The 13,536-nt window shown below is 38.3% G+C and overlaps 1 protein-coding gene across 2 annotated transcripts in view; it reads left to right on the plus strand.

Annotated features, from left to right (window-relative positions):
• vps13b (vacuolar protein sorting 13 homolog B) overlaps positions 1-13,536 on the plus strand; it is a 301,790-nt gene that overhangs the window by 147,853 nt on the left and 140,401 nt on the right. Inside the window, exons 28-31 of one of the 2 annotated variants that reach the window (XM_023331568.1) lie at positions 146-287; positions 2,093-2,365; positions 2,641-2,797; positions 3,948-4,059. In XM_023331568.1, the coding sequence (XP_023187336.1) occupies positions 146-287; positions 2,093-2,365; positions 2,641-2,797; positions 3,948-4,059 (684 nt within the window). The remainder of the gene's footprint in view (positions 1-145; positions 288-2,092; positions 2,366-2,640; positions 2,798-3,947; positions 4,060-13,536) is intronic. The other variant, XM_023331569.1, reaches the window with a different exon arrangement.

The following is a 13,536-nucleotide window of genomic DNA, read 5'->3' on the forward strand; positions in this document are numbered from 1 at the left end:
AAAGTATGTCTCTGGCTTCTTCTTTTTTATTTTGTGTTTTCCTCCTTTTCTACTCGATCTGAATCCACGTCTGTCTTCTATGTTTTTCTCTTTCTGGATCTACCTTTTTTGTGTGTGTCATGTCCTCCGCTCTCCTCACCTCCAGTATGGAGGAGGGTGTTCGGACCTCGGGCAGCTGTGGAGGAGTGGTCCTCTCTTGCACTGACAAGCTGAACAGACGCACTGTGTTGGTTCGACCCGTCAGCAAGCAAAGCTCTTTCAGCCACTTCTCTGGCTTTTCCCCTCCTGTAAGAATCCAGCTTCTTTTTCCTTTATTTTTTTTTCTATTTTGTGAACTCTGTTTTAACATCCATCAACAGTGGGTCAAGAATTTTCTCTTTGATCCTTTTATAAATTTTAGGCAATTATCACTTCAAAAGAAATGATCCTTTTAGTAACCATAAGAAATCATCACTGACTAGAGATGCTCCTATTAATAATTTTCCGTCCCTGATACTGATCTGACTCATTTAATAGGCGTAGACCAGCCAGCCCAAGGATGATGCTTTATTAAAGTTAATAAAATCACTGCCATGTTGTTTGCTCAAAAGTGCATTAAAATACTTGTCTAAAGATTTCATCAGTATTGCAAGGTATTTATCGCCATCAGTGCAGGAACTGCAGAATCTTCTATTTTTCTTTTTCTAGACATCTGCCCATATTTTGACCTAACCAGAACTTTCCACAATATCCTCTGCTGCCATGTTCTGACTTGCGTTGCTTTATCATTTGATGATATACGTGACTAAACATACAGTTACAGTCAATCTAGTTGACTCTCAACTTGCTCCCACTGTTTTCCACAAACGTTTATCTTTGCACATTTACTCTCTCAAACCAGAGTTTTAAATTTAATCATCTCATTTCAAAGCAGGGCAAGTTAACTTTGTGGTCAAAACGTAAAGAAAATGTTGTTCCGCTGCCTCTGGAACTTAGTTTTGAATGTGATTACTAATGTTGCAAAGCCTTCGCAGCAAGAGCTGTCTGTGGATATCTTAGCACATTAAACAGAACAGGTCACATTCTGTTCTGTGTGAGCCAGAGGAAGTTTAACCTCTCTGGCTCTTTTACTTTGTAAAAAGAAATAACAAAAAGTTAATTCTTAGTTGAAAACTACTATTCAATCTTCAAAATCTTCTTGACAAACACTATTAAAAATTTACAAGCTGTGCACATGAAACACATATACCATAATTGCTAAAATTGGACACACAAAACTTAGTTGTGCGTCTCGCTCTGGGTGTGGTCAGTAGACCCACAATGGGTACTGGGTTTGAGTTTATTCAGGGACTTTAGTACATGGGACTGGAATGGACATCTCTAACTTTAATGAAAATATTTATGCTACAAATTTCATAAACCATCTTACTAAGAAGTGCAACAGAATTGTTAAACAATGAGATCCACTGTGACTGGATGTTTTTGCTTACCTTGATGTCTTAAATCAATCCACCAGACTTATAATCAGGACATATTTCCAGATTTTTCTAGGTATCTTATGTATTTTTACTTAATATTGGCTTTAAAATATGTTAAAAAAATAATATATATATATATATATACAGTATATATCTATATATATACTGTATATACGTTTCTAGAATCTAATGTTTTTAATGTGGACTGATTTCCTGCTTCTTGCTAAATTATTTTACTAAAGGTGAAATTTGTTCTCTAAGCCTTCCTCGTCAGTAGCTTCAGCTTGGCTTTCTTTTTAGACGTCTCATGATATAAGGCTGAGGTCTTTGGATGAGGTCAAGTCTGTTTTCTAAAAAAACAAAAGTTAAGAAACAGAATGTAAAATGTATAAGTATACATTTTTATAAGTATACATTTTACAGAGCATTTCAAAATCATGTATCATTTCTTTTATCAAATCCTTCTAGAACTGACTAAGTACATTGAAGTCTCCATTTGAAGAAAAAGGGGGGGGGAGAGAAATCAAATCCTCATCCAAGAATTTGAGCCAGAATCATACAGGACAGTTATTGGACTTGCCTTGCTCTGTGTGATCGTGTCTGTTGTCAGCCTGATCTGTCCTGTCTCGCATCAGATGGCAGCTAAAATCCTGGAAGGTTCTCATCAGCAGCATGGTTTCCTTTCGATTACCTACACCCAAGCTGTGACCAAAAACGTCCGGCACAAGCTGACCTCCCGCCTGGAGCGGCCGTCGCGCAGCAGCATGACCACTCCGAGCCAGAGGACGGCCAGCGACCCGCTGGCAGACAGCTCGCCTCAGTACCTGAGGGAGATCCTGCTGACGGCACAACCCTTTGATGTGGTGTTATTTTGTCCCTTGCTGGCTACTGTAGCAGGGGTATTTCAGGTGAAACAAAAAAATACATTTTGTGTATATTGGGGAAATATTTTCTCAATGGAAGCAAGAACCAGATTATTTTTCAGCTCGTATAAATAAATACTTATCACTGCTGAAAGAAATTATATAAGGGGGACAATGAATATATTGTTTCATAGTAGTTGGCATATTACACATTGTACTGATGATTTACTTCATTTGTTGTATTTTTATTTAATTCTAAAACACATCATAATTGTGACCTTCTGTGTGCTGTGTATTGCTGTGGCTTCATGTCTCTTCAGACTACAGTTCCCAGGCGCTACAGAGAGCGAGGGAAGTCTGCAGGTCAGCCAATGCGGAGCCACACATTGACGTCCAGGTGTTTGCCTCTCATTTACATCAACACCAGTGTGATCCGAGTCTTCTGCCATGGCACGCAAGACAGAAACGCAGCTTCAGGTCACACTTTTATTTCTTGACTCACACATGGAAACAACAGTATAGTAATATAACACACATACAATAAAATTGGCTTTCTTGATTTTATTTAACATTTTACGTATAGCCATGACAAGCAGTATTAGGTCCGCTAAAGCTAACAGATCCTGTACAATTAGTAGTTATTCTTACACCTGCAAGACGTTTTCTTATAGTTTTAACAATTTCTGTGTTTTTACAAACCATAGTCCACTAACCTGACTTTTTTCTGGCTGACTGTCATGCTGGGTTTTATGTCTCAAAATGAGTGGAGCTCACGTGAAAACAAATACACTTTCAATTCTTATTTTTCTTTGTGATAATGATAAAACTGATGATAATATAGAGCAGGGGTGTCAAACTTATTTTCCTTTTGGGCTATAGCAAGATCATGAATATCCTCAAAGTCTGTGTTGTGCCAGAATGTATTGATAAAAATCCATTCAGAAAATATTAATAGCTGTCTAGCATTCGCTAAATATTAAATTAAATAACGGTGAACATCTTTTTACATTGATCGATCCCTTCAGTGCTTTGCAGTTAATTTTACCATTTTTTTGCAATCAAACTCAGTGATTTTGTGGTGCTACATTGCAAGTATTTGCAAAGAACTTTGCAATGTTTGTGCTTACACATGACTTTCTGTTACTTCCCGTATTGATCACAAACGTTAACTTGACATCAATTAGGCAGCGGTGTAGAAGTAACCAATACTGCCACCAGCAGGAGGGAGTTATCAATCACTGAAACCCGACGGCTTTGACCATTTTTGCGAAAAGTATATAATAAACTCACAATTTTGCTTAGCATGAAAAAAATGCAGGCATCTGTTGATTTTGTGTGAATTTACACAAAAACACTGGAAGGACTGTCAACTAGCTTGTCCCTCTCATTGTTTGGCCATCTTTGATGTTACCAATGGAAAATGTTTGACAAATCTTATGTATTAATAAATTAATATTTAATAGATACGTGCAAAGGAACACAATTAGGCTCTTCTAAGATTTTGACTGTTTTCCTTTTAGACAAATGAAATACAACTATTTAGGTAGCTGAAGTTTAAAACGGGCACTCGTTAACTTGTTTTCTATACAGTTTTTGTTTGATTTTTCGTGTGAATGTATCCTTGCAGAGTCCAGTGAGAAGAAGGAAGACACCCTCGTGTTAAAGCTGGGTTCCCTCAGCATGGCTCCACAGGCTGACAACCCGCTGACCCGCACTGTGCTGCGAAAAGATATCTATCAGTAAGACAAACTCTTTTTTCACTCTAGCTCTTCTGATAAATTTATGACTTCATGTCCTAGCAGATATTTACTGCTGTAAAAGCGCCGTCGAAACACCAAGGAGTTGACACAAACACATTTAGTGGACAGAGGTTTGCAGATTTATCACCAAGTCACCCTTCCTGCTTGTTGCATATTTCAGCTGCTATCTCTAACATCTCCTTTTGTTGCTCAATTCAAATACGGTTCGTACAGCTCGATTATACTCAGCTTTGAAGTCGCACAAAGCTAGAACTGGCTGTTCCTAACCACCACAGATAATTCATTAAAGATGCCTCGGTGTATTTTTAAACATTAAGGCATGCAACAATTTTAGGTATAGTTTTGCATGTCCCCTCATTTGGACGCTCCTGTGTCCCTTTGGGAATGTTCTCCGGGCTCTTGGGAAAGTATAGGATGCAAAGTATAATTGCACTTCATAGTGGTATCTGTGCCCCTGCCATGACAGAGCAATGAGAAAGAGCCGTGGGGGTCTGGCAGGCCCGCCAACTGAAACACAACACTGTTGACACAACCCTTCGTCCCCCTGTGCCATGTGGATCAAAGCTGTAGGGCAAGGAAAATCTGGACTTTAGAGGAAAATACTTTAGTGCAAAACACATTTTCCTGCTATAGGCAGCAAGAATCTGGATTGTGTCATAGCTGCCTCAAAACCACAGCCCCACAGAGTGTAGGGGTGCGTGTGGGTGTGTGTGTGTGTGTGTGCATGTGAAGGAGGTAGCAGTTGGGCAGATATGAAGCTGGCAAACACATGTAATGAGGGAGATAAAAGTGGTGCCTAATGCTTTGTGCAGATGCAAGTGAGATGGAGAAAAAGAGCAAGTAAAGTGGACAGAAATGTAGAGGAGGGGGGCAAAGCGAGAGGCAGTCTGACTCACTGGTGTGTTGGAAAGCCTGACACAGTCCATGCTGGATTGACAGAAATCCAGCTTGATTCCCCCTGCCTACTCTGATATGTTTGTTGTTTGTTTCTCTGTTAGCCGGTACAGCTAACTGTGGCTTTAAGAAGCTCGGTATCCATGGAAATTGCACTTCGTCTTCGTTACTGACTTCCTGGCTATGTTGTTGTTATCTTGTCAGATGATAAATGATGATCTGTGGCATGGAAAATAATCTGCAGTTTTTCTCAGACTTTCTGCTGGAAAACCATTAAGACCATCCATGTAATTTCAGCCTTTGCTGCGTAACAGTGTTCTGCCTTTGGTAGTTAGAGGACATGCAGCTTTGTGGCCGTGGTGCCCACATCTGCTTACACATTGATCGTGTCACACAATGCTCCACCCTGGTCTAAACAGACACACTTTACCATGCAGCACATTTACACACACGTAACATGCACATCAAAATGCAGCAATGTTCATATTTCTAGCTGTAGGTTCACAACTTCACATGCAGGACACCAAAAATACATATACAAAGTCACATCATAACAACAGTCATAAGCTTGTCTATGTGTACAAAAGCACCAATGCTGAATCATCCCCATAACCTCTTCATACGGAAGCCAAACCAGGAATTATTCCCAACCACTTTCTATGTTTTTTCTTCCATTTCTAACTAGGCATTATCCTCACAGTCTTCCCTTTTTGCATCTTCCCTCCAATCCTGGATGATAGCACTTCTGAATCCCATGATTGATAACCCCAAGATCAGAAACATGTTGACTGTCAAGCCAAGCACACTTTTGTGTGCTCTATATGTGCTAAATTCTGCAGCTTGTGCTCCCCCAGTTTGCCTATAGAAAGTCATAAAGAAAGTCTGTAATCATACAAACCGATGTGTGTTTACTGTCTTTAACCAACTGACACTATAGCAAGACACATGTCTGCATCCCAATAGCCATTTACTGCACTTCCTTTTAAAGTCCACCGTAATTACCTCCGCTGTTATAATTAAATGACTCATTTATGCAACTATGCTTTTATTGTCTGCTGTTCAAAAAAATTATTGCCTCACAGTGTCTAAAACCAAGATTTACTGTTATGCCACCCGAGGAGACGAGCGCTGAGACGGGAGAGCAGCGAAGGCTAAAATAGCAGACATATGTAAACACTTTAATGGAATATATGAAGATATAATTTCACTTACACTATTTCAGACACATGCAAAAACGTGTAAATCCAGTTGTAGGCCCGACACGTTCAAAATGCAATATGCATTTATCATTAGGAGTTAAAAGACTTCATCAAAGAGGCTAAAACCTGCCTGCTTGGCTGGGATATGACTCTATACTGACCAGAAGTTATGACAGCACTGCAATCTTGCCCTCTTTTCCTCTCTTATCTTCAGTTACAAGGCCGCTGTCAATTTATACAGCTGAAATCATTTTTCTGTCTTGAAAAGAAAAAGCGGGCATTCTTGAAGTACACGAGCAGCAGCCTGGGAAATGTCCAGCATTCTCTCAGCCCTGGCTTTTTTGTGGTTTGGGCCTCTTTTATATCTCATATATTTTACTCCCCGCTCTTTTTAAATGGGAACCATTCTTTGAAATAGTGTGTAGGAACTGGGTGTCCATAGTCACAATGATTGAATTCTTTTTCAAATTGTCTTTCAATTACAAAAGAAGGAAAGTGTTCATGTCTGCATTTCTATGTTTGCCCAGTTAAAGACTTGTCTCACTTTAGTGAATAAAGTGATAATTTCTCAGTTAATCAAGAACTATATGCTTTTTGGAGTGTTTAGCTTTGTCCCGTTTTATAGTGAAGTTGTGAGCATCAGCAACATTAGTTATGTAGGCTGAGGCATTGAAACAGTCATCAGTTGGAACCGAAAGTGAGCCTTGAAAACGCCTCCACACAATTACACCACCAGCAGCATAAGGCAGTAATATGTATCTGGAAGGATAGATTTACGCACTGATGTTGTTTTCACCAAAATTTTTATTGATTTTTACTATGATTTGAATTGAAACATGCACAACTTAAGTCCCCATATGTTATCTGAGCCTGTTTGAACTTTACTAACCATGTCTAAATTGTAAACTTTGTGTTTTGTTCTTAGTTGACAGGAACCGCTCCTGGTGTGTTCTTCTGCTTGAATGTTTGACATGTTGTGTGTTTAGAGTTGCTGTTGAGTATATTTTATTTAAAATGAATGGTAATCTGAAATATTGCTTCCTTTCTATCTTTTTTAGCCTGCCTGCCCATTTTTCTTTGACTTCAACAAGTGATTTTCATCTACACAACTGGTCATTATATGATTTTTAAACTATAATTGGTAAACCTAAAAGATGGTTATGTGTGGAGATAAGCAGTATGAAGTATTCCATGTGACACCAATAACTATTCCACATTCAAAGTAGGGCGGGACTTTAAATGTATGAGCTACAGCTCACAAATTTACTAGTAATGGAGTGCTCTATCAGATAACCGTCTGATTAGTTAAGTAAGTGGATAAACATGTTCTGCTCCAGACATTCCAAACCTTTTTTTTTCTTGTGTAACCTGCAGTTCTGCTGGTTTAATGCGTCATGGTCAAATGCATTCGCATGCCTTAACCAAAAATTTATGGTCAAATAATATATTTCTATATCAGGAATTCATCCTCAGATATTTTCAATAAAAGTTACCAGTCATAACGGTTTTACTTACATCTGTCTTGAGATCGGTTGCAGCACCAGAGTTGGTTTATTTCCATTGGTTACTGGAGTCTGAACAGTATATATACTGGATATATAGAGAGAGAGACTAATTTAAAAATCACCGTTTGTGCCTGAGTGCCTGTTGATAATCCAAAACTTTCTGTCTGTGTTCTTTATGAATATTTTTTTTTTCAACACTAGCTCAAATAAAGGCCAAACTCCTCACAGACAGAGTGAGCTGGGAATGTAGACGTCTACCAACACATGATTCATTTCCTAAAGTATGTCGGGATCATTAAGCAGCATTTTTTTTATTTTTTTTTCCGGGAGTTGTTGGAAATCTGTAAAGACCCTCAGAGCCACCATTCTGTCTGCAGGTATAGATAGCTGTTTCATTCATCAAACCTGCTACATCCACCCTCAGAAGTTACTGTTAATGTCAAGCTATTGTGCTAAACTAACTGGATTTAGTTACTCATTTGTTTGATTAAAACGTCATGGCCTATTGAGTCTTAATCTCTTCTTCTATCACCCTAAATATAAATAGAACCATTTCTTGTAACCTGTTAACAATAAAAGCTGTCACAGCACAACAGCATGTGTCTGTGTGAAATGATCAAAACAGAGATTTTTAGGATTTTTTAAAATGCATTGCATATTTCTTTTTTATTCCAATTCTTCATTTTCAGCACAACCAGATGCCTAAATGCAGTGGATTCCTATAGTGTGAGTGGGTGATTGTTAATTTGTATAAAACAATTGAACAGGTGCCCTTTATAAAGTCACTGGTAATTACGTTCTTGAAACAAACATTAACTTTAATGAGTGTTATTTTATTTATTTGTGACAGGCACATTGTGGTTAAGTTCAAGTAATGCTTTTCAATAAGCCCTGGATTTTTGTCTGTGAACCTCTCCTTTCAAAGTTCAGACTATGAGCAATTTTTGTGACTGCTTGCTTCCATGTGTCTGTGCGTGTTTCTAAATGCTTGTCTAAAATTACCCTGCACATTTCCCGGCATCCCAACACCTACATGACACAGCCTCAGATTCCATCCCATGCTCTCCCTCAGAGAGACTGAGAGCACACCCGACTGCCACAAAATATAGTTGTTGTTTTTGTTTTGATGTGTTCACATCGATGGGTTTCCATGGTAACGGCTCAAAAGGTTGCAATATCAGCAAAATTCACAGTAATGAGATGCTGGTATTTCAATGAACACTTTTAAAAATATGCACTCTGTTTGTTGGGGATAATTTTCTGCCCCACTTTTTTTTTTTTCCTTTCCTGTAGTTTCCCCCAACCGTTCCTCTTTAGAATATAGTCGGAACTCTTATATTTTTTCTGGTTATCCTATTTATGAATACAAACATATTTCTATTAGCCGTGTCTCTTTTCTGTACTCCAATTTCCCAGTTGTGGTTATTTTCAAGAATGCACAGCAGTCCTAATATTTTTCTTAAAGATCAACAGAATTCTGAATTATTTAGTACCAAACTATTTTGAGATTTTTTTTTTTTTCAGTTTATTGAGCATAGCAGTGAACCTAGTGTAGCAGTGACACTGAGTTTCCACATGGGTAGAGTGTTCTTCTTTACACTTTTTTCTTCCCGTTTGTGTCTATGACCTTCCAATTAGGAATCAATGTCTTCATGTCTTCCAGGAGTGTAAATATATCACATCAAACACAGGCCTGTTTCCTTTAGCTGCTGGCCAGTAAACTACACCATGACCCATATTTAATTTTATACCAAGTCTCTATGACAACCATTAGACTGCTTTTTGAATTCCATCTGGATATTTTTGGATTCCATCTGAAAACGCCTTTGCTTTCAAACTCTTCCAAATTGTCTTTGGTCAGATGAGACTTAGCCTGAGCTTTTCAGCAACAGACATTTGAGATGATTCTAACAAAAACAAAGGATGAATATGTGGAAGAGCACCTCATGCCCACTGTTAAGTATTGTGGACGATCTGGTATGGTGTTAGCCTGGTAGAAACCAGCTACTTGTGCTAAACTAGGGTCTGGACCCTCGACTATGGAGATTGCATGCTGGAGGTGTGGACTCTTAAGTTTTAAACGATTGGATCTGATTTTACCCAATCGCTCACATTTGGGCGTGACATACATAATTCACCAGCTCGATTGTGAAGGAAGCTACAATATGAAGCTTACCGGACATTACGCTCACTGTAAACGACAATCTCTCACTGCGAAGAAAGAAGTGTCGATTTAAATTGGACCATGACATCTTTGCTAGCAAAATGTCTTTCTCTGTCTCCGACTTTAATGTCTAAATATTTAGAAACTTGGCCAACTACAACCATAGACAGGCTGTGTTTCCAAAACAGCATAAATCGATGTCAGTGTTCACAACTCCTCATTCTGTTCACTGATTGACCCAGATTAAATGCATGCCGTGGGTAATTTGCGTTCCAAAAGCTGTAAGAAGTGACGTTTCTGAAACCCAGGTCATTTAGAAAGCAGTCTGGGAACCTGCTAGAGGACTGAAAATGTGTTATGATCGGGTCCTGTAGCAGGATAATTACTCACTGTACATTCTGTTTAAGAAGTATTGACAGGAACACCAATAATTGTGTTTCTGGGAATTTTGTTTCAAGCTATTTTTTAAATGAATTTATCCCCCCCGGGCCCTCCTCACAGAACCAGTTTACTCAATTTTAGGGTTGAATTTTCCTGACATTTTAGCACATATTGCCAATAAATGTAGTTTCTTACAGTGTGCCTCATATCCTGTGTACATAATAGTTTATCTCTTCACACCTCATTTCCCTCACAGTTCCATCTTTGAAAACAGACCTCAAGCAGAAACCTCCTACTGTGAAGTGAATCTATCAACAGCACCTGTTGGGAACAAAGTTCATACTCCATATAATCTTTCTTGGGCATCACATCTCCAACTAAGTAATTTCCTTCCATCATTTCCCTATTTTTTCTCTCTAATTGTTCTATTATATCCTGTTTTGCTGACTATATGCACTTATATATTTTTCACATTTCCTTCAACTCGTTTCCACTCACTCTCGCCTTCTGCTGGAAGTTGCTTCTGTCCCTCTTTTTTATTTACATCTATTTGTTATTTCCTTCTTGTCTCAGTTTTCGTCTCTGTTGCCCCAGTGTTGGTTAAACTGGTCCCAGTCCCAGCTCACTGTGGTCAGCAAGCCACGTCCTTATTGCTGTTGAATGGCTGCCTGGTTAAACCCACATATATGTCCTAATAAGTGGTTGTGATGGGGATCCCCGCTGCATAGATAAATAGAGCCAACCGATGCCAGGACCTTGCCTGTTCCCAATAAAATTTCTTCTCACTACATTAAATACACCCTTGTCTCCCAGTAGCTTCCTTTCTTCCGCTGTGTGGAGGGACTGGTACGTATTGCTGGAGAGCTGGGAAACGGAGAATGTTACAGCATTGGAAATCTAGCATAGTCTTTATTGAAAATGACTCGAAACCTTTGGAGAAAACTTTAATATAAAACGCTAAGAAATCAACTTAACAGAGGGGATCCTCGGTTCTACACAGGCTTGAAAAAACCCTACATTTTAATTCTAAAGTTTGACATCTTAAAATAAATCTAGCTAAATGTGTTAAATGTGTTCTAATTTAAAAAGTTAAAGTTACTCATAAGCCGGCAAGAGTTAAATGCTGTGGATTTTCAGCGCTGAAGCTTTTCTGCAACATTTTCTCTTTCGTAAATGAAGTGTAAGTTAGGTTTCCATGCTGTTGCTGCACCTGTAAAGGATAAAGTATTCTAATCTTATTCCGATATCTGGGTAAACCACTTCCTGACTTTTCCTCTTTGTGCAACAGCCATTCTTTTACAACGTTTTTAGCTTGTCTCCTTCTTTTTCCATCTTCCCCCTCATCTTTCTTTTCCTCATAAAAACCCAGCATTCCCAGCAAATGATTCATTAGATGCTTCAGTGCACACTTGCCTCATCACTCACTTTAGTCTGCTGCCAAGTGCCCCATTTCCCCGTTTGTTTACACTAGTGTAAAGTACTTCGGCTTTGCTTCCCCGCTGCAGCGGAGACGAGCTGTTCGGGCCACACACAGAGATACCCAGGACCCACTCTTATGTACATTGTTTTAGAAACTTCCCGTGCTGCTGAGCAGGTTAAATGATCAACTCAATTCAGAGGCAGCGACGCCACTGACTGGCGTATGACAACAATAAAAAACCTCCTAAATGTCCTGTGTGGAACATTTGTTGTGATCTACTGGCAGATTTAAACTATTAATAAATATTTGCAGATATTTTTTTGTGGTGGAAGTTAAACAAATGGATGCAAGAGTTTCTGTGGCTTAACTTAGCATTCAGATCAAATACAATAATTCTTCATTTTGAAAGCATCAGGTGACTTATTCCCCCATCCAGCATCGCCATGCTGTCAAAGTAAGCAGTTCAGTTCAACTCTATCTCTGAAGCAGGCCGTAGGTTTGGTGAACTTGATCAGCATATTCTTCCAAAAGCCCCACATCCTGTCTGTCCTTTTACCTGCTACTGGACGATAGCTACAAGGGAAACAGAATGTTAAGTCTCTGTGTTTAAAAAAAAAAAATTCAAAGAAATGGCACGTTTAAGTGGCCCATAAAATTGAATAATAATAATAATAATATTTGTCCAGGTTATTATAGCAAACATTTTTGATGAAATGATTTGACCAGGCCTAAAGCCAATTCTATTGTATTTCATCAAACATTATTAGAGGTCTTAACTCGGAATGTACAGGAGTATCCTCTGTCAAAAACTGTCGATTTTAAACACTGCTGTTGAACTGGCTTCTGTGTTGTCAGTAGAGTATGTGTTTGTAGTGATTTTTACCTTTATTTAGTGGGAACAGGAATGCTGTGACTGTGTTTTCATGCTGCGGTTCATCCAGATCCAGATGCAGCAACATTTGGAATTTTTTACTGCCAGTGAGCCAGCAGCTTTATACCTCTATAAGTAAGAAAGTGATCCTGTAGCATTTTTGGAGAAAGCAGTTGAATATTTCTATGCTTTACAGGACAGAGTGTCTGAAACATTAAGCCTGCTTCTCCGTCAATTTAACATTCTTTACACACTCCTTGCTCTGCAGAGTTAATTCTGTCCCCGCTTACCTAATTCTTGGTTCTAGTTTTATGTTAAACTTAATATTCTATGAATTATTAAAAGATGGTTTGTCCTCTCAGCTGGTCAGCATGTCTCATGTCACCACAAAACATACTTTTTGAATGTTAAGAATGTAGAATAATTACTTATGAGGCTTACTTTTTGTTGCTCTTGGACTCAGAAGGAATGATTTGAGATGCTGCGTTCACTTGCACTAAAGTATTTACACATTTCAACATTAGATCAGATGGAATATGTTAATTTTCCTAGTTCTTTTTTTTTTGTCATTCATTAATCAAAACGAACACATTAAACTCCCAGCCCCTGTATGCGAACATATACATTGTGAATTATTCGATATAATTTATTATTTTTGTAAGTTGATTTTCTAAAAAATAATTTATGTTAAATTACTTTAAAACTCAAAAAAAAGTGCAATTATTGTACTGAATATCAGGAGTCATAATAAAGTGCTTATAATAACACTTTAGTTGGCACCGATTCAAGAGAACTCACTTTGCTGACAGACAGAGGTTATGGAGTAGAAGATGTCATGAAATGTCCCTTTTAGACCACAAAGTCAAAATTGTATTCATTGTTTATATTTAAGTCATAAAGGACAAAAATATAAAGAAATTTTAAAATGAGAGCCCAGCAAAGCTGTTTTCCCTTTTCTTAGCACACAAATCAGTCATACGTTCATGTTCACCTACTCCTCTTGTGAAAAAAACAAGATAAAA

This window comes from Xiphophorus maculatus, chromosome 3 (assembly GCF_002775205.1).
Source record: "Xiphophorus maculatus strain JP 163 A chromosome 3, X_maculatus-5.0-male, whole genome shotgun sequence".
NCBI lineage: Eukaryota > Metazoa > Chordata > Actinopteri > Cyprinodontiformes > Poeciliidae > Xiphophorus > Xiphophorus maculatus.